The sequence below is a fragment of the Muntiacus reevesi genome, chromosome 2 (assembly GCF_963930625.1).
Source record: "Muntiacus reevesi chromosome 2, mMunRee1.1, whole genome shotgun sequence".
Classification (NCBI taxonomy): Eukaryota; Metazoa; Chordata; class Mammalia; order Artiodactyla; family Cervidae; genus Muntiacus; species Muntiacus reevesi.
In genome coordinates this window covers 275,515,065-275,538,818 of record NC_089250.1, presented here as the reverse complement: position 1 = coordinate 275,538,818, position 23,754 = coordinate 275,515,065, and the positions used below count along the sequence as shown (strand labels likewise).

Below are 23,754 nucleotides of genomic sequence, written 5' to 3'. Positions count from 1 at the left end.
CAGAAGTCGGGGTATGATGGGCTTCTGTCTCTATGTTTCTTGTTCAGTCACTCAGTCTTGTCCAACTTTTTGAGACCCATGGACTGCAACATGACAGGCTTCCCGTTCCTTCACCATCTGGATTTTGCTCAAAGTCATGTCCATTGAGATGGTGATGCTATCTAAACCTCTGGTCCTCTCTCGTCCCCTTGGAATTCGGATGTGAACATCAAGGAAGAAGGATCAGTCCCACATAGCTAGATGCATATGAAAGAAATGGTTTCAATAAGTCCAGATGCTTCCATCTTTCCATACATAGAAGAACACTAAATCTGCTCATGTGAAAGTGTTTTTCCCTTACATTAATTGTCACTTTTAATATTCAGATTACCTGCCCCTTGCTGCAAACTTGTGTATAGTGTGGCTCCTGCCTTGATTCCTCAGCTGCCTGGGGTCACCTGACACACTGTCTCCTGAGCTCAATCCTAACATTCCCACAAAATAAAACCTAACTCATTGTTCAGGCCACGTGTATTTTTTTGAATTTTCAGCCTATAGTTATGTCACTTATTACTTAACACAGATCATTATTTCCTTTGTTGTTCATCAAATATGCATTTAAGGCATCATTTTCACAGATATTTCTCCATTCCCATGCACACATTTGGACGTCCAAGGTGGCAGTAGGACTAAAGAGTCTAAGTGCCATTGCAGGAGGCCTAAGATACCTGGGCTTGATCCCTGGTTCAGGAGGATCCCTGGACGAGGAAATGGCATTTCACTCCAGTATTCTTGCCTGCAAAATCACATGGACAGAGGAGCTGGTGGGCTAGAGTCCAAAGGGTCGCAAAGACTCAGACATGAGTGAGCGTCTAGGCACACACATTTTTAACCCAATGTTCACTGCTGTGCCTGCTTTATTTCCAGAGAAAGCTGTAATGGTCAAGAGGAAAAGATAAAAATTTTACATGATCTCCTGCTCTTTCTGCCCCTGTAACTCAGCTTGCTCCTTGCAAAGTCTATGTCACATAGGTCTCAAATAGTGAGGACTCACAGTGCTAGGAACTGGAGCTTATCTCACTCACCCTCGTCAGGATGTTCTTTGGAATCGCCCTAGCCCCTGGAAACCTGCAAATCCGCTTAATCATGCCTGTCCATGTACGAAAACTCTGTAACCCCTTTGTTCAAGGCTCAGAGCTTGGAGTGTTAACTCCTCTGGGCCCACCGGTGCAATGAACCTGAGTTCTCCAACTCTCTGAGTGTGGTGTTTGGTTTCTCAAGTACTGGTTTCTGCAACATTTCTGGAGGCCCCAGCGAGATTTCCAGCCACACTGGCCCCTTGAACCGCTGGACTGGTGGCTCAGCCAGGTCAGAGCAGAGGACCCCGAGATGAACAGGAAGGCATGACACCTGATGGTATTCCGTGTATTCTTTCAGACCGGTGTTCCAACTCTGGATGACCGAGCCCTGACCGGATTCATTGAAGGGACAGGCCAATTCACCAGGAATGGCCACAGGATCAGGTAAAGCCCAAGGGCCAGTCCCTAGTCAGGAGGTCTTACTCTAACAGTGTGTAGAAGAGGAGACTGATCAACTTCTTGGAGCTCCCAGGAAGGGAGCATCAGATAGGGAGACCTGGGAACTCAGAAAAAGGAGGTATTGTCATAACCTCTGAGTGACTGTGTATGCATGATTGCTGATTGAAGTCAGTGAAAGTGAGCTTCACAGCCCACAGCCTTCAGAGACTGAAAGCGTCCAAACCCTGGGGTTCCGTGATGACCTCATAAGGCTGGAAGGCAGCGCAAGCCTCTTGGGGATTCGATCCCTCCCTGTGAGGCTGGTCCAGTTAGGGAGTTTGTACCGACCTGCCAATAGTAAGAGGAATCTTAAATCTCCCTCAGGAGAGCGGCCAGGTGGAGGAAAATGAATGTGAACGAGACTCTTGACCAGCGCTCCAGTATTAGGGCTGCCAGATGAGACACAGGACTTTACCCTCTATGTACATGAAGAATCACACTGCCCTGGGGATCTCACACAGACAGCTGCGCCATGGGAGTGCCCAGTCACATACCAATCGAAACCGCTGGATCCAGTGGTCACAGGACGTCCAGCATGCCTTCGGGCATTAGCTGCCACTGTGATTCTGGCCAGAGAAGCAGATAAGCTTACACTAGGACAAAATGTAAAGGTTCCCCATGCTGTTCCTGCCCTGATGAACAAGGAACACAAGTGGCTGACCAACTCCAGGACGGTTCACTATCAACAACTGCTTTGCAAAATCTCACGGGTCCAACTCGAGACTGCTGAAACTGAACCCCACTAGTTTTACCTACAGAAGCAGGAACCGTGACATAACTGTGAGGAGCTCATAGATGAGATTTACTCGAGCAGGCTACACTTGATGGACATTACCTTCTAGAACCCAGAACTGGAACTGTTCACCGACGGAAGCACTTTTATCTCAGACGGGCAGCGCAAAGGGGCTCTGCATAACAACAACTGACGAGATAGTGAAGGCGAGGCCTTGCCACAAGGGTGGTCAGCACTGAGGGCTGAGCTATGGGCACTCGCTCAGGCACTAAGGCACGCCAAAGAGAAAGGAGTCAACATCTATACCGAGGCAAGGTATGCCTTTGCTACTTTACATGTACATGGAGCCACTTATAAAGAATGGGGACTATTGACAGTGACGGGGTGTTGGGGGAGGGGGGAAGGAGATTCAAAACATAAAAGAAATCTTCTGCTGTTAGAAGCAGTCTGGAAGCCCTCCCAAGTGGCAGTCATCCATTGTAAAGGCCATCAGCGAGGAGCTGATCCAGTCAGCAATGGGAATCGGTTGGAGACCAGGCAGCCAAGGAGGTGGTGACCCAACTCAGCCCCACAGTGAACCCAGAGTCAATCTTTAAGGTCCTCTTGGCACCAGAATTGCCTCCATCCCCAAGGTATGGTGTTGGTGAAGACTCTTGAAAGTCCCTTGGACTGCAAGGAGATCCAACCAGTCCATCCTAAAGGAGATCAGTCCTGGGTGTTCATTGGAAGCACTGATGCTGAAGCTGAAACTCCAATACTTTGGCCACTTCATGCGAAGAGTTGACTCGTTGGAAAAGTGCCTGATACTGGGAGGGATTGGGGGCAGGAGGAACAGCGGACGACAGAGAATAAGATGGTTGGATGGCATCACCACCTCGATGGACATGGGCTTGAGTAGACTCTGGGAGTTGTGAAGGACAGGGAGGCCTGTTGTGTTGTGACTCATGGGGTCACAGAGAGTCAGACATGACTGAGCAACTGAACTGAACTGTCACAAGAACTCCCTCCATCCCCAAGGTATACCAAGATAGAAGATCAATGGACGCTAAATGACGGGAGAATAAAAGGAGGGCTGCTGGAGCTGCCAGATCAAAGACTCTTTGTCTCCAGCAACACAGAAATCCAGCTGGTAAAACAACATCATGAGAAAACTCGTTTAGGTAAACCTGCACTGGAGAGCTTACTGAGCCGCTTCTAGTGTGTTCCTAAGCGCCCAGCCCTGTGTGTGCAGATCAGTGCTACCTGTGTGACTTGTGGTCAGAACAACGTCAGCCAAGGACCAAGACCCAACCCAGGGGTGCTGACCATTGGGACACTGCCCTTTGAAGATCTAGAAGTGGACTTTACTGAAGTCAAGCCCTATAGGGGCTATAAGTATTTCAACACCTTTTCGGGATGGGCTGAAGCCTACCCCACATGCACTGAATGGGCACGAGAAGTGGCCAAGGCCCTGTGAAGAGACATGATCCCGAGATATGAGTTTCCTCTCTCCATAGGGTCTGACAACAGGCCAGCATTTGTGTGTCAGATAATCCAAACTTCATCCTCAACACTGGGCCTCAAATGGAAGCTTCACATCGCGTACAGGCCTCAGAGCTCAGGGAAAGTTGAACGCATGAATTGTAACCTCATGACTACATTAGCTAAACTCTGACAGGAGACCAGTTATCTTGGGTCGACATGTTACCCCCCAACCTTACTCTGAACCCAATGCACCCTGAGACCTGAGGCTATTCTCCCTTTGAGATCTTACATGGGAGATAACCCCCAGTGATAGGAAAACTCAAGGGAAACCCCTAACAACTAGCTGATCTGGAGATGTCCCAACACCTGCATTTCCTGGGAAAAATCTTCCACCATATCGCCCGAGAATCCTTCGAAAGGACACCCATTTCTTTGGGCAATTGGGTTCATCCCAATCATCCAGGAGTTGAGGTATGGGTTGAAGGTTGGCAAAAAGAACTATGTCAGCCAGGAGACAAGCCCTCACAGTTCTCCTTCAACCCCTACTGCTCTTAAACTTAAGGCGTCATCCCTTGTATCCACCACACCAGAGTCAAGAAGGCAGCGGCTTCCTGTGATGAGGACACCTGGAAAACAATCTGGGATCCCAGAAATCCCCTCAAGGTCTGGTTCCAAAAACAATGGAACTCACCCCCCAAAGATGCTGCGCCTGCTCTAGCCGCTCCAGAAGCTGACTAGTCACGTGCCATTCACGCCCGGCAGAAGCTTGAGGATTCTTCAGCCTTGTTCGAGCCACACTCCGGCAGCTGGCTGGTCAACTCACGGAAGCTTGAGAATCTGGCTCTCAAGATATCACTGGATTTTTATTGTCAACTTTGGCCTCTATTCCTCATTGGTATTATTGTTGTACTCTTTGCTATCGGACTAGCTTCAGTCGCGCCCCAGGATTGGGATTTCTGAGTGGATCAGAAGTTGCGGTTAGCTGTCTGTTAACTCACCGCAATGGGTAGTTTCATTCTAATTAGATGTTTCTATGATCGATTCTCCCTCCTATCTAAGTCGCTCACAGGATAGCTCACCCCACTTCACGATAGGCTCAGTTGCTATAGCCGTGACAACTCAGAGATGCGGAGAAAACCTTTTGCTAGTGCTCAGTTACCTGTTTTGTGCAGCTGCTTTGGAGCCTTTTGGTGTCCCTTGCTGTAATGGATGGAGCCGTTCCTTATCCATCATGCACCTGTCAACATTACAGTCAACCCTTGGAAAAATCCCTTACTCAACAGTCAGCTAGAGCAATGTGCAGATAGCCTATCCTATAGGCCGATCATCTTCTGCCTTCATAAACATGTGATGTATATCCAAGGTCCTGGGTGCCAAAAATGTTTCCCAACTGTGTCCTCCACTGCCACTACCTTTCCCCCACCAGAGGATCCAAACCCCGGGCAACACCCTGACACCATGTCCTTGCCATCACGCCCCTGCACCTCCGTCTATGCCCAAATCCCATGTAGATGTTACAACCCAGAACAGCTGTCTGTCTGCCAAATAAATGGAAAAACCTACTGGACAGGGACAATAATGCAGACAAATGAAATCACGGACCAACTTTGCCCTTAAAAATCAGGCTCTGCCTGTTGGCAGTATGACCCACGTTACAGAGTTAACACCCCCTTAGACCTTCATCTCTACCATATTCTCAATGCAACTCATCACCTATATGACATGAACCCCAGCTGGCCAGGGATTGTTGGCTTTGCCCATCCTTAGGAGTTCCACAGTATTTAGTTACACCAGTACCATTAAATATTGCAATTACAAGGGCCAGTCTTAAGGGTAATTGAGTAAATTCGAAAGGCTCCAGAATGCTTTACAAATGAGGGAGGAACTGAAGCTGTAGGTAAATTAGCCAGGGACGAATGTAATCCAACTGTAAAAGGTGAGTGGCCCACTCATCTTGCCACAGACACAATATGGCACCGCCCCATCAAGGCCTTTTCTTTGTTTGTGGGACAGATGTTTACTTATGTCTACCAGTCAATGGATGGGTATCTGCACCTTAGCTTTCCTCGACCCCCAGATGAATATTGGCCCTAACAACCAGACTCTCACTGTACCTCTGACAGCACAGACCTGGTCAAAAAGAGTCATCCAGTTTATCCCCTACTAGCTGGTTTGTAAGTTTTGGCTAGGGTAAGTATTGGAATAGGAGGAATTGCTTCATCAATCACCTTCTATCATACACTACCCAATGACTTCACACGAACGAGGAAACAAAACAGGCTCTGTCTTGAAAGCAGGACTCCATCTTGGGCTGGACTGTGGACTTTAAGCGATATGCCTAGTATCTATGGAAACGACATATCAACTGGAAAACTAGGCCCCCGGAAGAGCCCCAGGGCTCTCCTTTGCCTAAAAGAATACCCTAATTATCTGTGTAATTGAATAGAATCGTACATTCTATTATGCTTTTTGGGGTATGACCACAGGCCTATTGGTCTTAACTACCTAGGCTTAACTAACTAGGCTTCAGGCAAATGATTGCCGGTTAACTTTGATTGTATCATTCTTTTTCCATTGTTCAGACTAGTTTCAGGGAACCTTATCCACTTAGGGTATATAAGGTTTTCACAAAAACTGGTTGGGGTCCTTGGCTAAGAGGAAACTCTGCCTTGGCCCCGCCGGTGTAATAAATTGCACTCCACTATCTGCCGGTACTCTCTTCATTTCCTTTCAGGCCCTTTTCTTTGGCCCTTTTATTCTCAAAGATAGTACCCAGTTTGTCACCTCTCAAATGGAATCCATAAAGTTACAAATAGTAATAGCTCAATATAGTCCCCCAAACGACGGGGAGCTCTGAATGTCCTATCAAACATGAGATGATGCTTTCTATAATGAGTGATAGAAACATCAAGCGGGGGCAATGAAGAGGAAAAACTATAGATTTTTACATAGCCTCCTTCTCCTTCTGCCTCTGTAACTCAACTTGCTCTTTGCAAAGTTATGATCACGAAGGTCTCATATTGTGAGGACTCACATTACTAGGAACTGGAATTAATCTAACTCATCCTTGTCCTCCTCTTTGCAATTGCCCTAGCTCCTGCAAACCTGCAAACTCTTAATCATGCCTGTCCACGTATAAAAACTCTGTAACCCCTTTGGGGCTCAGAACTTGGAGTGTTAACTCCTCTGGCCCCCGGCATGGTAAACCTGAGTTCTCCAACTCTCCAAGAGTCAGTGCTTGGTTTCTGCAATGACCGAAACACCTCCAGCCTCCTGGTCTCTGAAGTTGGAGGTCCCTCGCTTGCAGACAGGTGGTCACAGTTCAAATCATTTTGTGAAAACCTGTGTCCCTAGGCTGCAGAGGGTAGTAGAAAAACCTAAGTTCTCAGGGTATCCTGTGGCTTCCCAAGTGGCACTAGTGGTAAAGAACCACTTGTCAATGCAGGAGAAGCCAAGAGATGTGAGTTCAATTCCTGGGTCAGGAAGATCCCCTGGAGGAGGGCATGGCAACCCATTCCAGTATTCTTCCCTGGAGAGTCCCCACTGGCAGAGGAGCCAGGCGCGCTACAGTCCATGGGGAGGCAAAGAGTCGGACTTAGCACGCTAAAGGCAAGGCATCTTTGGGATGAATTCTGAGAGCAAAGCTTTGCAGGAACCCAAGGCCCCTAGGTGATTCCCACCAAGCAGGCATTCCCACCACCCCTCCCTCAAGGGCACAGGTAGAGGCAGTGGAGGGCCACACCCATCCTAGAAAGAGACCCTCCCCAGGTAATCTGCCCAACTTCCTTTGTTTCTAGAAGTTCCCGCCCTAATCCTCAGCTCCGGAGAGGTCTCAGGAGTGCGGAGTGTGAGGCTGCAGCTCAGAGCTCCTAAATGCAGGTCTTCACCAGCCATGTTTCAAACACCCTCAGATGTATGTCAGCTAGCCCAGTAGTCAGGTCCATTGTCTCCCATGAATTGTGCTGCGACCTGCTCTCTGGAATGCAAAAAGAAAGAACTCTCAGGGGTGGTCTGCAAAGAGAATGCACCAAAGGTAAGCACCCAACACAGAATGTGCTTAACATGTCAGATTAGTCTTGATTGCCGCCTACCGATTAGGAACAGAGGAAGCCCATAAAAGTCTCAGAAAAGGGCAGGAGAGACCAGAACCTTTTTTGTTCATTTTCACTGCAACAGTTCCAGGTGAAAGAGCTGTGTGGATGCCGTTGAAGGTATTTTCTCAACCTGTGGATGTGAGTTTGCGACATAACATCCCCAGAGAAGACTCAGAGCAGCAGGAAGAAGAGGAGGAAATGGCAGCTTCTCAGGTAAATGTCCTGTCCGGGTCTGGGGCTCTGCTGCTTTTCCTCCTGAAATGCCTGGACTGAGAACCTACAAACCTTTCGTTCTCTGATTCTACGTTTTCTCCCTGGGTGGTTTGTTGTTACCTACTTCTTAGTTTTTCATTTTTTTCTTAGTATAGTGAAGAGCAGATCTTTGGACTAACTTCTCCATTAAATCCCAGATCCTGTTATCCATTGTCTATATCCCGGCTTTCTCTAGAGCCTAATGAATTCTCAACATGAATTAGTGACTTTCAGTTGTTCACTATATGCCCTTTGGGCGAGATCAGCACGAGGAGGCACTGCTACCAGAGACTCCCATTGGGATGTGGTCTGGTGTTAGGATCATAGTGAAGTAGGGGAAATAGCGTGATGAGTTTACATGTGGATTCAGCTTCAGTTCATTAGAGCAGGAATTGCACATTGTCCTTATAAATAGAATGAACTCAGTGGTCCAGAGTTCTTCAGAAAAGTTTCAGAAATAAAAACGTTGCAGAGACTGCTATATATCAATAAGTGAGGCTAAATACTTAAATATAGTATTAGGCTACAGATCAGGGATGGCATTTATGAAGTGAAATATTGCATAAAACACTTTTTAAAAATATTTATTTATTTGGCTGTACCTGGTCTTTGTTGTGGCAGGTAGGATCTTCAGTCATCCTTGTAGTTTTCAGTTCTTTCGTTGTGACAAGTAAACTCTTAGCTAAAGCATGTGGGATCTGGTTTCCTGATGACAGAAAGAACCAGAGCTCCGTGCATTGGGAGCTCAGGGTCTTAGTCACGGGATCATCACGAAGTTCCCCAACTAACAAGTTTTAATGATAGATTCAGATCATAGTTTCCATAATAATGCCCAAATACCCATTCAGTGATAATGCATTCTTCCATGTACTTCTTGCTCCATGACTCATGTTCACTGGTTTAGGTGTTTCTGTGAGATTCCCATGCTATGAATTTGTTTTTTTTCCCATTTGACTTGAACAAGTTTCTTGGAAAGAAAAGTGAGGGATATACCTAAACTGTCACAATTAATGGGGTAATTTCTTGTCTTCTTTCTTTCTGCTTTGGAAAATGAACACTCAGGTGTGTTCAGCAGAGATGCTGGGTTTTGGGAGTGGGGGTTTTCATCTCAAGCCCAGGTCTGATCTTTTCCAGTACACTCCATGCTCACATCACAGAGTGTCATCACAGTTCTGTATTTTCCATAATGTTTACAAGAATCTTATTAGTGCTAATCTATGCTCAACTGTACTAAAATTCTAAATATAGCTCAATGTAAAAAAAAAGAAAAATACAGCTCAGTGTAAATAAAGAATATTATCCTCAAACATTATGTATATTATTTTTTTATTTTTTATGTACATTTTTAATCCATTCAAAATTACCTGAGTTTAGTGACATGAAACTTTTTCTCTCTTACCCTTATTGAGCATACAGCCCCATTAGGGTGTAGGTCAACACTCAGGGAGATGAATTTGAGTAGGCTCTGGGGGTTGTTGTTGGACAGGGAGGTCTGGCGTGCTGTGGTCCATGGTGTAGTGAAGAGTCAGACCTGACTGAGCGACTGAACTGAGCTGGAATGTATGTATGAAAATATTAACATGACTTGAACAATTATTTCTTCTTTTTCTTCTTCTGGTTAGTTTTTTTTTTGTAGAACTTCTGTGGACGGGAATGACTACCCACCCCAGCATTCCTGCTTGGGAGTTTGTTTGACAGAGGAACCTGACAAGTTAAGAGTCCATGGGGTCACAAAAAATTGGACATGCCTGAGTGACTAAAACTTTTCCTGGCTTTAGTGTTCTTTACAGTTACAGACTTCTATCACCTTTTCTTAGCGTTGTCTCTGTGAATCTGTCTGTGTTTTATTAGTTAAAATCTGAAGTACATAAGCTGAAGTAAAGTTTAAGCTCTGCCATTTAATGGCTGTTTGTTAATATTTGCCAAAAGGTATAAGAGCAACATTACTGATATTCATTATTTCTAACTAACCTTATCTCTGAGGTGGGGAGGGAATCAAGCTTCTCCCACTCCTGAATATCCTAAAGTATTCCGTTCTGACTACTCCTGTTTCTCACGGGTGGAAAGGACCAAGCTTCCCTTACTCCTGCAAATTCAATGGATGACTGCCACTTGGGAAGGCTTCCAGACTATCCTATTAGACCCATTAAAATCTGTAAAACAGTTACAGTTCCAACTTAAGTATGAATTCTTACCTTACTATTCTATTTCATTGAGCTTCAAAATCGTCATTCATTGAGCAGAATTTTCAACATTACTAACTCAAATAACCTTGCTAAAAATGTGGCACTTTGGCCCCACTTCAGAACTCTTGGCTCAGAATACACTTAAAAAAAAATCCTGTTTCTTTGATAAACAATGTATCCTATGTCACACGAGTAGAACACTGAAAAGTAAATCTGCTAATGTTGCCCTGATGATTTTATAATTTCTCTTTCAGATGAGAATAGTTTCTCTAATGACTTGTTGATCATAACTCATCCTCTTTTCTTCACATTAGAAATTGGGTAGAAAGATTACTGTGTAAAAATATATTTTGTAATACCAGCCAAGTCACTAAATCACGACCAGGTCTCTGAACTTGCTGTTTTCACCTTGGGTCACATAAGGAAGTCTTCCCACGGCCACATGCCCTCTGTGCTTTGTATTTCAGGGACGGCTGACATTCCGGGATGTGGCCATAGACTTCACTCAAGAGGAGTGGGAATGCCTGGACCTCGGTCAGCGGGAATTGTACACGGATGTGATGTTAGAGAACTACGCGAACGTGGCCTCCTTGGGTAAGGATAACTGCCTTCCAGAATCACTCACCTACCCACTAGGTTTTTTTCCGTTCATTTCTAGATTGTCTTCTGAAATTTTCTGCTTCCCACAGTAGTCCCAGATCTCTGCTTTCTAGCGGAAAATGAGTATCTATGAGTTTAGAAAGAAAGGCTTCATGATGACTCGTTATGCTGGTGACGTTTTTCTTCCTTGATGTACTCTGCCTCCTTCATTCTAGGTTAGGGTAATAGTGTAAGTTCTGTGGTATTAAATAGTTGCACACTCCCTTAATTTCACATTGACAGTACGTACTTTTGCCTTAGTACTACTTGACCAGAATCTCAGGATCTGATTTTTAGGTGTTTGTTACTATTGTATAGCGGCTTTGAATAAAATATGCCGGATATTGTTTTCTAGAACAAAATGCGTTCTCGTCTCACCTGAATACATATTGAATTCAATACTGATGAATCTCTAACAGCACAAATTTTCCTTTCTCTGATCAACAGGGCTTGTCTCTAAGCTGGACCTGGTCTCCTTGCTGGAGCAATTGAAGGATCCCAGGAGTATAAGGAGAATGGAGACAACAGCCATTTACCCAGGTAGGTATGAATGGATGGAGATGACTCAGGTGAGTGGTCCAAGGAGCAGCGAGGAACTCATCCTTTGTCACATGGCTTTGAAAGATTTGCTTCAATGGAAGTGGTTTTTGAAGACCTGGGTTTGTGCCTGCTACTGTCGTAGAAATGCATCACCTGCCCCATTCTTTCTCTTAAATCATTCATGAATTTATCTCCAGTGATTACTTTTCTCCATCACAGTGTGAACTAAAATTCTCCTCTTGGCTTGTGACAAACTGCATTCATTCGTTGCTCTTCCACTGCTTGGGGGACCTAGGAAAACTCTGCCAATTTCTGAGTATCTATGTGACAGTCCTTTTCAAGTTTCCTTCAACCTCTAGACAGAAATGTGTGAGTGGAGTGGTAGACAAACTGCCAAACATCTAGGAATACTGGGCATGGGTTTTTGTCCTCTGATTTATAATTTCCTATCCACTGGGTGCGACACATAGGACCTTCTAAGTAAATTTCAAATTCAAGTAATTTGTCACTGCAGAAAGCAAAGCCTCGTGAAAATGAAAGAATGCACATCTCAGGTTGACTTAAGTTTCTCTTTCACTTATATGATCTCATATTTAATATCTTAAGTGTATTTGCCCTCATTCTAACTGCTAAAATACTTTATTATACTCTATTACCTCATAGAATTTTAAAATAAATTGCCATAAACTCATAGCACATTTTCCACTGTATTATTAATAGTTGATTCAAACTATGACAATTTTTAGGTTATATAAAGAAATCTTTTTTAAAAGTTCAAATTAGAATATAGCTGTTTTCCAATTTTGTACTCCTAAACAGCAAAGAGAATCAATGATACATATCAGTAAGTTCAGTTCAGTTGCTTAGTTGACTCTGACTCTGCAGTCCATGGTCTGCAGCAAGCCAGGCTTCCCTGTCCATCACCCACTCCCAGAGCCTGCTCAATCTCTTGGCCATCGAGTCAGTGGTGCCATCCAACCATCTTATCCTCTGTCGTTCCCTTCTCTCATCTTCAGTCTTTCCCAGCATCAGGGTTTTTTCCAGTGAGTCAGTTCTTCACATCAGGTGGCCAGAGCATAGGAGCGTCAGCATCAGTCCTTCCAATGAATATTCATAACCTATTTCCTTTAGGATGAAGTGGTGTGATCTTCTTGCAGTCCAAGAGACTCTCAAGAGTCTTCTTCAACACCACAGTTCAAAAGCATTAATTCTTCGGCACTCAGCTTTCTTCATGGTCCAACTCTCACATCCGTACATGACTACTGGAGAAACCATAGCTTTGACTAGACGAACCTCTGTCAGCAAAGTAATGTTTCTGCTTTTTAATATGCTACCTGCTTTGGTCATAGCTTTTCTTCCAAGGAGAAAGTGTCTTTTACTTTCATGGCTGTAGTCACCATCTGCAGTGATTTTGGAGCCCAAAAAATAAAGTCTATCAGTGCTTTCACTGTTTCTCCTGCCGATTGCCATGAAATGATTTGACTGGTGCCATGATCTTTGTTTTGTGAAGCTTGAGTTTTTCAGCTTTATCACCCTCTTCTTTTAGTTTCATCAAGAGTCTCCTCAGTTCCTCTTCACTTTCTGCTATAAGGGTGGTATCATCAGTACATCTGAGATTATGAATATTTCTCCCTGAAATCTTGATTCCCATTAGTGCTTCATCCAACCTGATATGTTGCATGACGTACTGTGCATATAAGTTGAATAAGCAAGGTGACAATGTACAGCCTTGACAAACTCCTTTCCCAATTTGGAATCAGTCCATTGTCACATGTCCAGTTCTCACTGTTGCTTCTTGACATGCATACAGATGTCTCAGGAGGCAGGTATGGTAGTCTGGTGTTCCCATCTCTTGAAGAATTTTCCACAGTTTCTTGTGATCCTCACAATCAAAGGCTGTGTTGTAGCCAATAAAGCAGATGTACTTATTTTTTAAGAACTCTCTTACTTTTTATATGATCCAAGGGATGTTGGCAATTTGATCTCTGGTTCCTCTGCCATTTCTAAATCTAGTTTGAACATCTGGAAGCTCTCGGTTCGCATACTGTGAAAGCCTTGTTAGGAAAATGTTTGAGCCTTTACTATTGTTTGAAATGAGGGAAATTGTGTAGTATTTTGAGCATTCCTTGGCATTGTCTTTCTTCGTGATTGGAATGAAAACTGACCTTTCCCAGTTCTGTGTCCCGTGTTGAATTTTCAAAATGCTGACTTATCTAGTGCACAATTTTAGCATTATCATCTTTTAGGACTTGAAATAGGTCAACTGGAGTTTCATCACCTGCACTAGCTTTGTTGGTCATCATGCCTTCTAAGTCCTACTTGACTTTGGATGCCAGGATGTCTGTTACTAGGTGAGTGATCACACCATCGTGGTTATCTCAGTCATTAAGATCTTTTTTGTATAGTTCTTCTATGTATTCTTGCCAACTTCTCTTACTATCTTCTGCTTCTTTTAGGTTCATCCTGTTTCTGTCCTTTATTGTTCCCATCTTTGCTTGAAATATTCTTGGTACCTCTAATTTTCTTAAAGAGATCTATAGTCTTTACCGTTCTATTTATTTCCTTCCCATTTAGGTCTCCACAGAGCAATGAGTAGAGTTTCCTCTTTCAGTCATAGTTTTAAGGTCTCTCTTCTTATTTAATTTTTTTTTTTTTAATTTCTTAAAACTAGTACTTTATTAAGTTTATCTTATTTGTGTTCAGTTTCCTTGGACACTGTCTTATGTGTCCTCAGTTTCTGATTAGCTGTGTCACTATCACTTATGATTTTTAGATTGAAACATCTAATAGGCCATTCTCAGAAACTTGTGTGGCAAGAAGTGGATTTAAGAATTATTAGGTACATAGCATTTATGAAAGTGGTGTCTCAATTTAAGATGACTAAAAGCAGGAAGTAATCATTAGATTGCCTATCACCTGCGAATTCAGTGGCGATTGGAGGTTTTTATCTTGTTTCTTCCCCTATAACCTATGTCTTTGCCATAACATTTTGTCCAGCTTCAGTTTGTGGTCTCTCTTTTGAAGACTACAGGAACCTAGTTAGTCTTCCTTCTGGTGTCTGCACCTTGGTGGGTGAGGTTGGTCCCAAGGTTTGTGCCCTTATCCTCTTGATCTGGGCTTTGATTGCTGTTAACCGTGATCAGAGCCTGCTGTGGATATTCAGGGCTGTTTCCCCATTGTTCTGTGGTTGTTACTGCCCTCTCTCTGGTGGTGCCTCCTCCCTGTGTGGTGGAATAGAGCCCCCAGACCTGAATCTTAGCTGTGATTCTGATTTGTGGTGCGAGGCAGGTGGGACAGGAGCACCGCACATGGAGAAAAGTCACTGAGTATTACTCCTCTGGGGATGTTCACTCATGGTGTGCTCTGGTTCCCCCTCTCATGCGTTCTGCAGGCTCTCATGTGATGTAGTGTTGGCAATGCTCTTGGCCCCACCTAAACCACGGGCATGATGGCACATGGCCCTGGATGTTCGCAGATGTTGTTTTCATAAGGTCACCAGCATAGATTCAATGAAGTCAGGTCCTGGGATTGCATTCAACGTGGAGCTGGGCCTGCTGTGGTGCTCGGGGGCAGCTCAGGCTCTGTCCTGGCCCAGCACCCTTGTGTAGGAGCCCACAGAGTCTACAGCAGCTAGAGCTACCCCTGCCTTGACTGAGAGAGCGCTGGTAGGTGATTCAGATGCTCTGTAGGGGCTGAGGTTACACAGCCGGTCGTGGGTGTAAGACCGTGGCTTCTGTTGCTGCAGGGAGAGGTGTCAGCTTTTCCTCTTCATCCCTGGGCCTCAGCTGTGCTTTCAGCTCCATCTGAGCGTGTGGACAACTCACAGGTGTCTTCTCCTGAGCTGCCCCAGAGCACAGGAGTCTGCTGATTGTGGAGGAGGTCGATGGGGGAGGCCGTGGCTGGGAGCGCAAAAGAGCTACATGGGTGGAATTCTTCATAGTCCCTGGTGAGGACGAGCTGGCACAAAAGACCAGGGATGCATTGGGCATCATCTTTGGGCGTCATTCACCAAAGCCACTTGCTCTATGGTGGTTCAGGCTTCCAACTGAAGCATCCCACTTGTAGAGCTCCTCCCTCACTCCCATCCCTTCAGGATGTTTCCTCATAGCCAACTGCAGTCCTCTGTCTGGGTCTGCTCTCCAGAACCCACATTCCAGCACCCCGCCCTTGTCTGCAGTGGTGGACCTGCCTCTAAGGCTGGTTGGTTAGGACAGGGTTTAGTATGCCGTGTGAAGGTCTCACTCTGTCCTGCTGCCACACGCTGGTTGCCATGTTCTCTTCCCACAGAGAATGAGGCTCTCCTTCTGTACAAACTGAGCTCCCCTAGTGAGGGGTTTCCCCAGATATGGAGATCTCTTCTGACTTTCATCTCCCCCCAGGATTGCAGGCCCCAACACACTTCCTCTCTGCTTTCTTTTCCTTCTTCTTTCTTTTCCTTCCTTTCCTTCTTCTTTCTTTTATCCTACCTGGCTCAGCAGGAATCTTTCTTGTTTTTTTAGATTTCGAGGGGCCTCTGGTAGTGTTCAGCAGGGCTCTGAGAATTGTTCCATTTCTTATTCATTTGGGCAGAGTTCATCTCCACATTTGCCTAAACCACTGGTGTCTTGATCCTTCTGTCTCCATTTTATTTTATCTTATCTTCTTTTTCCATTTTATTTTTAAACTAGCTAATGGTCATCAATTTTCTCTAAGTCTTTAAAGATATTCACTGAGAATAGCAGGTAAAATTACTTGCTATTTGGAATCTTTCAGCTATGACTCCACAAGACACCCAGGATTTGATGCAAAAAAATCCAGTGTTAGAAGATGTATTCCCAAAATCAAACCTAGGAATATATCAAACATCTCAGCTCAGAAACTTAAATTTAATGAAAGACTGGGAATGTCTGAGAGTATATGAAAGATGGAGAGTGTGTTTAAGTGGACATAAAGAAATGCAGACAGTTATACATAATGCTAACATTACTGCAAAAAGAAATCAGCAACATGAGTCAAATTGGGAAAAACACCAACTTCAGTCTTCAACATCTGCAGAGAAGTGTAAGTATTTAAGAAAAGATTTCCATCCATTTGTGAAACATACATGTTCTCTGAAAGGAAATGTGGAAAATCTGGAAGGTAATCTAGTCTCTACTGAAAATACTCATTCAGACAATTCTGAACATAGGCTTCGATTAAACATACATTCAAGCATGTCTGAACACCTACAATTTAACAGTGAGTGGGAGAACTCAGAATCTAATCAATTTGAGGGATCCATGACCAGGACGTCATTATTCTTCCCCCAACAAATATTTTCTATGCATTCCAAGATGTATAATGTTGATGATAATGGAAGAGACGTAATGCAACCATCATTGTTCAATACATATTGTGATGTGGTTAATACACAACAACGATGTATATGTAATAAAATGAGTGAGACTCTAAGTAAGAGCTCCAACTCCAATAATTACAAAAGTTTTTATGGTGGACGGAGAAGCTATTCAGGCAATGAAACTGGGTATATGGTTGAAGGAGACTCAAACCTTAAGAAATGTCAGGGACCCAAATCTTCAAACAAGGAATCTAAAAGTAATAAATATGGAAATACCTTTTATCAAATGTCAGGTTTTTCTTTCCCTAAGAGTGCTTGTACTGAAGAGAGGACTTGTACTGAATATGGTAAGATTTCTAATCAGTCTTCAGAACTTTTTCAACAGCACACTGTTCAGAATCCACAGAAAGAAAACAAGTGTAAGATATGTGGGAAAGTGTTTAGTAAGCCATCCAATCTAAATAAACATGGGAAAATTCATACAGGAAGGAAACCTTTCCAATGTACAGAATGTAGCAAAGCGTTTAAACGTCGCTCACATCTTACTCAACATCAGCGAATTCACACTGGAGAGAAACCTTATAAGTGTATAGAATGTGGCAAGGTGTTTACTCACAATTCAAGTCTTTTGCATCATCGGCAAACTCATACTGGAGAAAGGCCTTGCGAATGTAAAGAATGTGGCAAAGCCTTTACTACAAGTTGGAACCTTTTTCAACATCACCGAATTCATACTGGGGATAGACGTTATAAATGTACAGAATGTGGCAAGGCCTTTATTAAGGGTTCTGGTCTTACTAAACATCAGCGAATCCATACTGGGGAAAGACCATTTTCATGTACTGCATGTGGCAAAGACTTTGCTTACAACTCAACGCTTACTCAACATTGGCAAATTCATACTGGATAGAGACCTTATAAATGTACAGAATGTGGCAAAGCCTTTAGTCAGAGTGGTCATCTCACTAAACATCTGAAAACACACATTGGAGGGAAACCTTAGTAATGGAACAAGTGATGGAAGAGGTTTGCCTTAGACATGCATTAGAAAACACAAGAATTTATACAAGAAACCTATGGAAGTGATGTAACAAATATGTAGAAAAGTATTTAATCAAAAGTTAAATTGAAATAAATATCAGAGATTGCATACTAGAAGGCATTTCATCAATTTTGTTTTCAGAATTTTCTCTGAAGGAGAATGAATGTAGGGAGCACTCCATAGTTAAAACACATAGAAGATGAATATATTAGCATGAACTGTGAGATGAAGGTTGATGGTTAGAAAGTTACAATTCATAGCACTGTATGTATGCTTGTTAATAATAATATAATTTGAGATTATTTGAAATGAATGTAATTCAGCACTCAAATAATCCATACTATGACTTCTTTCAAACATAGGTTTTTGATGATTTATTAAATATTAGCCTTTTTATACTGTGTTGCAACCATTTCTATCTATTCTCCATTAGAAGATGAAGGATATCATGACGTTAAATGGACAATGCCGGTCTAAATGGAGGTGTTTGTCATTGATGTGAAATATCTGGAGGTTGCCATGATGTAACTGATCATTTAACATTTCCACGTTGTGAAGTAAAACAGAAGTTGGTTGTAGGGTTTCAATAGTAATACCCTTGGTTTGTAAGAACACAATGACAGTTCACTGCAATATTGATGTATCTCTATAATATCAACACAAGTCATGATTGTTACTTGACAATGTTGAAATAAAGACAGCTTCTGTGATAACCTAGAAATGTATTAGAAACCCTTCTTGGAAAAGACATGGAATTAGTGTATATCATGCTTGTTAAGTGCTTCCTAGGCTTTGTTTGCTAAGCTGTGAAAATCACAAATTTCACATCATTATGTCGATCTGTACTTAATCGTGGATCATACCATGGATTGTAAAAGGTTTTATTTCCACTCTGTGTGAAATTAATACATGGTTATTAATAAAAGTGAACGGCTTTTAGTGTTTCAGTTGATTGTGATGAATGAATTGTTAACCCACCACCAACAGAAATCTCTCCCACCTTATTTAAGGTGGTAGTGAAGAGATGACAGTGAACTATTTGGCAGCACAGAGAGATGGCATATGTGGATTTTAGTTTACTCACTGGCTTTAAATTTCTCATAACTTCAGATATATTCCATCATTTCTATGTTGTATCTCCTTCCCATTTTGTAACTATGTGGACACTGTGATGGTTCTTTTTTTTTTTTTAATTTTAAAATCACTTAGTTCTTTTTTTTTTTTTATTAGTTGGAGGCTAATCACTTCACAACATTTCTGTGGGTTTTGTCATACATTGATATGAATCAGCCATAGAGTTACATGTATTCCCCATCCCGATCCCTGTGATGGTTCTAATAAGAAACATTATACAGAGTACTGTTGAGAGCTTCCGTGAACTGCTCCATGCTGTTTCTGCCTCAGCATCTGTCTGGGGAGCAAGTAGCCTGCAGGTCCTTGAACTCACACAAATCAGTCCTGTGAGCACCTGCACTAGATGACCGCATTCCTTGAGATCAGCAGTGTTGCTGAACCCCAGAGTCTATTCACAGGCCCCTGTTCAATCACACTGAGAGAGTCAATTTCTAGGCAGGTTGATAAGTCCGGGAGTCCCAAAGGTGAGAGGGGTCTGGAATTCTCAAGGAGGAAGAAAGGACACACTGCCCCCCCCCCCCACACACACACATTCCTTAGGAATATGAAACAAATTACACTGCTTGAGGACAGTCTCTGGAAAAAAAAAAAAAAAAAAAAAAAACTTTCTGGCTAATCCTGTTGTCTTAAAATATAAATTATGGGAGTGTGTCCAGTGAGGTCTTTACAACCTCCAGACATTCTTGTGATTCAGTGTAATAACTAATTAAAAGTATACAACTCCTTTGCTAACACTAGTGAGGGGGCACTCTTTCTACTCCCTTCTGATGTCTATGTCAGAAGCTTTCTCTATCTCTTTTATAGTTTGATGAAACTTTATTACACAGAAACTCTGAGCGATCAAGCATCATCTCTGGCTCCAGATTGAATTCTTCTCCTCAAGAGACTAAGAATCCAGGTGTCTTGTGGTTGAGCAGCAACCTTTCAACACCCTCACAGTACTCACCAGAATCCTTGTGTTGGCTTGAATTTAGCAATCCACACTCCACCTTGGGAGCACAGAGCACTTCACCTAGGGTAACCTCTTCTCCAGTGATTACTTTTCTTCATCATAGTGTGAACTAAAAGTCTCCTCTTGGCTTGTGACAAACTGCATTCATTGGTTGCTCTTCCATTTCTTGTGGGTCCTAGAAAAACTGTGCTGATTTTGAGTAACGGTATGACAGTCCTTTTAAAGTTTCTACCTCTAGATAAAAATATGTGAGTGAAGTTGTAGACAAACTGCTTAATTTTTAAGAATACTGGGGACAGGTTTTTGTTTTCTGATTTTTAACTTCGTATCCACGGAGAACTAGAGATAGGACCTTCTAAATAAATTTCAAACTCAAGTACTTTTGTCATTGCAGAAAGCAAAACCTCCCGAAAATGAAAGAATGCTCATCTCAGGTTGACCTCAGTTTCTCTTTTCCTTATATGATCTTATACTAAATATCTTAAGTGTATTTGCCCCAATTCTAAAATGCTAAAAAATATTTAATATATTCAGTTACCTCATAGAATTTTAAAATAAACTGGCTTAAATGCTTAGCACATTTCCCCCCGTGTTATTAATAATTGATTCAAGCTATAACAATTTCTAGATTACATAAAGATATCCGTTTAAAAAGTTCTATTTGGAATATAGCTGTTTTACAATTTTGTACTACTGTACTGCAAAGAGAATCAATTACACCTATCAGCCAGTTCAGTTCAGTCGCTCAGTCGTGTCCAACTCTTTGGGACCCCATGGACTACAGCACGCCAGGCTTCCCTGTACATCACCAACTCCCAGAGCGTGCTCAAACTCATGTCCACCGAGTCAGTGATGCCATCCAATCATCTCATCCTCTCTCCCCCTTTTCCTCCTGCTATCCGTCTTACCCAGCATCAAGATGTTTGCCAGTGCATCAGTTCTTCACATCAGATGGTCAAAGTGTTGGCGCTTCAGCTTCAGCATCAGTCCTTCCAACGAATATTCAGGACTGATTTCCTTTAGGATGGAGTGGTGTGATCTCTTTGCAGTCCAAGAGACACTCAAGAGTCTCCTCCAACACCACAGTTCAAAAGCATCAATTCTTTGACATTCAGCCTTCTTTATGGTTCAACCCTCACATCCATACATGAATGCTGGAAAAACCATACCTTTGACTAGACAGACATTTGTCTGCAAAGTAATGTCTCTATTTTTCATTATGCTGTCTACATTGCCCATAGCTTTCCTTCCAAGGAGCAAGCGTTTTTTACTCTCATGGTTGAAGTCAACATCTGCAGTGATTTTTGGAGCCCAAGAAAATAAAGTCTGTGACTGTTTGGATTGTTTCCCCATCTATTTGCCATGAACTGATGGGACTGGATGCCATGATCTTAATTTTCTGAATGCTGAGTTTGAAGCCAACTTTTTCATTCCTCGCTTTCAGTTTCATCAAGAGACTCTTCAGTTCCTCTTTGCTTTCTGCCATTAGGGTGGAGTCATCTGTATGTCTGAGGATATTGATATTTCTCCCTGCAGTCTTGATTCCAGTTTGTGCTTCCTCAAGCCCGACATTTCACATGATGAAAAGTGGAAGTAAAAGTCACTCCGTTCTGACCAACACTTTGTAACCCTATGGACTATACAATCCATGGAATTCTTTAGGCCAGAATACTGGAGTGGGTAGCCATTCCCTTCTCCAGGGGATCTTCCCAACCCAGGGATCGAGGTGAAGTCTTCTGCATGATGTACTCTGCATATAAGTTAAATAAACAGGGTGACAATAGGCAGTCTTGACATATTCCTTTCCCAATTTGGAACTAGTCCATTGTTCCATGTCCAGTACTGTTTCTTCTTGACTTGCATACAGATTTCTCAGGAGGTGGGTAAGGTGGTCTGGTATCCCCATCTCATTAAGAATTTGCCACACTTTGTTTTGATCCACACCGTCAAAGGCTGTGGCGTAGTCAATAAAGCATAAGTAGATGTTTTTCTAGAACTCTCTTGCTTTTTCTATGATTCAATAGATGTTGGCAATTCAATCTCTGGTTCCTCTGCCTTTCTAAATCCAGTTTGAACATCTGGAAATTCTCGGCTCACATACTGTTGAAGACATGCTTGGAGAATATTGAACCTTACTTTGGCAGTAAGTGAAATGAGTGCAATTGTGTGGTAGTTTGATCATTCTTTGGCATTGCCTTTCTTTGGGATTGGAATGAAAACTGACCTTTTCCAGTCCTGTGGCCAATGCTGAATTTTCCAAATTAGCTGGCATGTTGAGTGCAGCACTTTAGCAACATCATCTTTTAGGACTTGAAGTAGCTCAACTGGAATTCTATCACCTCCACTAGCTTTATTCACAGTGATCCTTCCCATGGCCCACTTGACTTCAGACTCCAGGATGTCTGTCTCTAGGTGCGTGGTCACACCATCCTAGTTATATTGGTCATTGAGATCGTTTTTTAATATCTCTTCTGTGTATCCTTGGCCCTTTTTCTTAATACTTTCCACTTCTGTTAGATCCATACCATTTCTGTCCTTTATTGTGCTCATCTTTGCATGAAAAGTTCCCTTGGTATATCAATTTTCTTGACGAGACCTCCAATCTTCCCCATTCAATTGATATCTGTCCTACTTTGGTCTCCACAGAGCTATGAGTAGACTTCCCTGTGTTTCAACTGTATTTTTAAAAGGCTCTGTTCTTATATAATTTCTTGAGAACTAGCACTTTATAAAGTTTATCTCATTTGTAATCCACTTCCTCGGACACTGTCTTATGTGTCCTCAGTTTCTGATTAGTTTTCTGTCACTATCACTTATGAATTTTAGATTCAAACATCTAATAGAACATTCTCAGAAACATGTGTGAAAAGAAGTGGATTAAAGAATTATCAGGCACCTGGGATTTGTGAAAACGTCTGGTGTCTCCACTTAAGATGATTAAAGCAAGAAGTAATCATTAAATTGCCTACCTACTCTTTATTTAGTGGTTCTGCAGGGTTTGATGTTGCTTTGCTCTCTATAACCTATTTCTTTGCCATCTCATTTTCTCCAGTTTTCTGTCTATGATCTCTGTTTTGAAGACTACAAGAACCTAGTTAGTCTTCTTTCTGGTGTCTGCAACTTGGTGGGTGAGGTTGGTCCAGAGGTGTGTGCCCTTGTTCCCTTGATCTGGGCTTTGGCTGTGTTACTGTGATCAGAGCCTGCCCTGGAATATTGAGGGGCACTTCCCTACTGCTCCGTGGTTCTCACTGCCCTCTCTGTGGTGAGTCCATGCTCCCTGGTTGGTGGACTAGAGCCCCAGATCTGTTTCTTAGCTGTGCTTCTATCTGCGGTGTGAGGCTGGTGGGACTGGTGCGCCCCCACTGGGAGAGAAGCCACTGAGCATTGCTCCTCTCAACATGCTCACTTGGGGTGTGCTGTGAGTCACCTTTCGTGCTGCAGCAAGCGCTTGTGTGATCCTGTTATTGCCACTGCTCTTGCCCCACCTTAAGCATGCATCACCCTGCTTATTTAACTCATGTGCAGAGTACATCATGAGACAAGCTGGATTGGATGAAGCACAAGCTGGAATCAAGATTGCTGGGAGGAAAAAAAAAAAAAGATTGCTGGGAGAAATACAAATAATCTCAGATATGCAGATGACAAAACCTTTAGGGCAGAATACAAAGAAGAGCTAAAGAGCCTCTTGATGAAACTGAAAGAGGAGAGTGAAAATGTTGGCTTAAAACTCAACATTCAGAAATCTAAGATCATGGCATCTGGTCCCAACATGTCATGGCAAATAGATGATAAAAAATGGAGACAGTGACATATTTTATTTTTTCGGGTTCCAAAGTCACTGAAGA

General features: G+C 42.9%; 3 protein-coding genes across 4 annotated transcripts in view; all 3 read left to right on the top strand.

Moving 5' to 3' along the window:
* LOC136161698 (zinc finger protein 665-like) overlaps window positions 1-23,754 on the top strand; it is a 77,559-nt gene that overhangs the window by 31,760 nt on the left and 22,045 nt on the right. The gene's annotated exons all lie outside the window — the stretch shown is intronic.
* The window catches only part of LOC136161699 (zinc finger protein 678-like), a 77,546-nt gene that overhangs the window by 31,747 nt on the left and 22,045 nt on the right, over window positions 1-23,754 (top strand). The window lies entirely within an intron of this gene.
* On the top strand, window positions 1,416-18,643 carry LOC136161704 (zinc finger protein 519-like). The gene is given in 5 exon segments (XM_065926729.1): window positions 1,416-1,502; window positions 7,930-8,060; window positions 10,753-10,879; window positions 11,372-11,464; window positions 16,217-18,643. Coding segments are annotated over 5 exon segments (1,935 nt in total). The 5' UTR covers window positions 1,416-1,486; the 3' UTR covers window positions 17,785-18,643.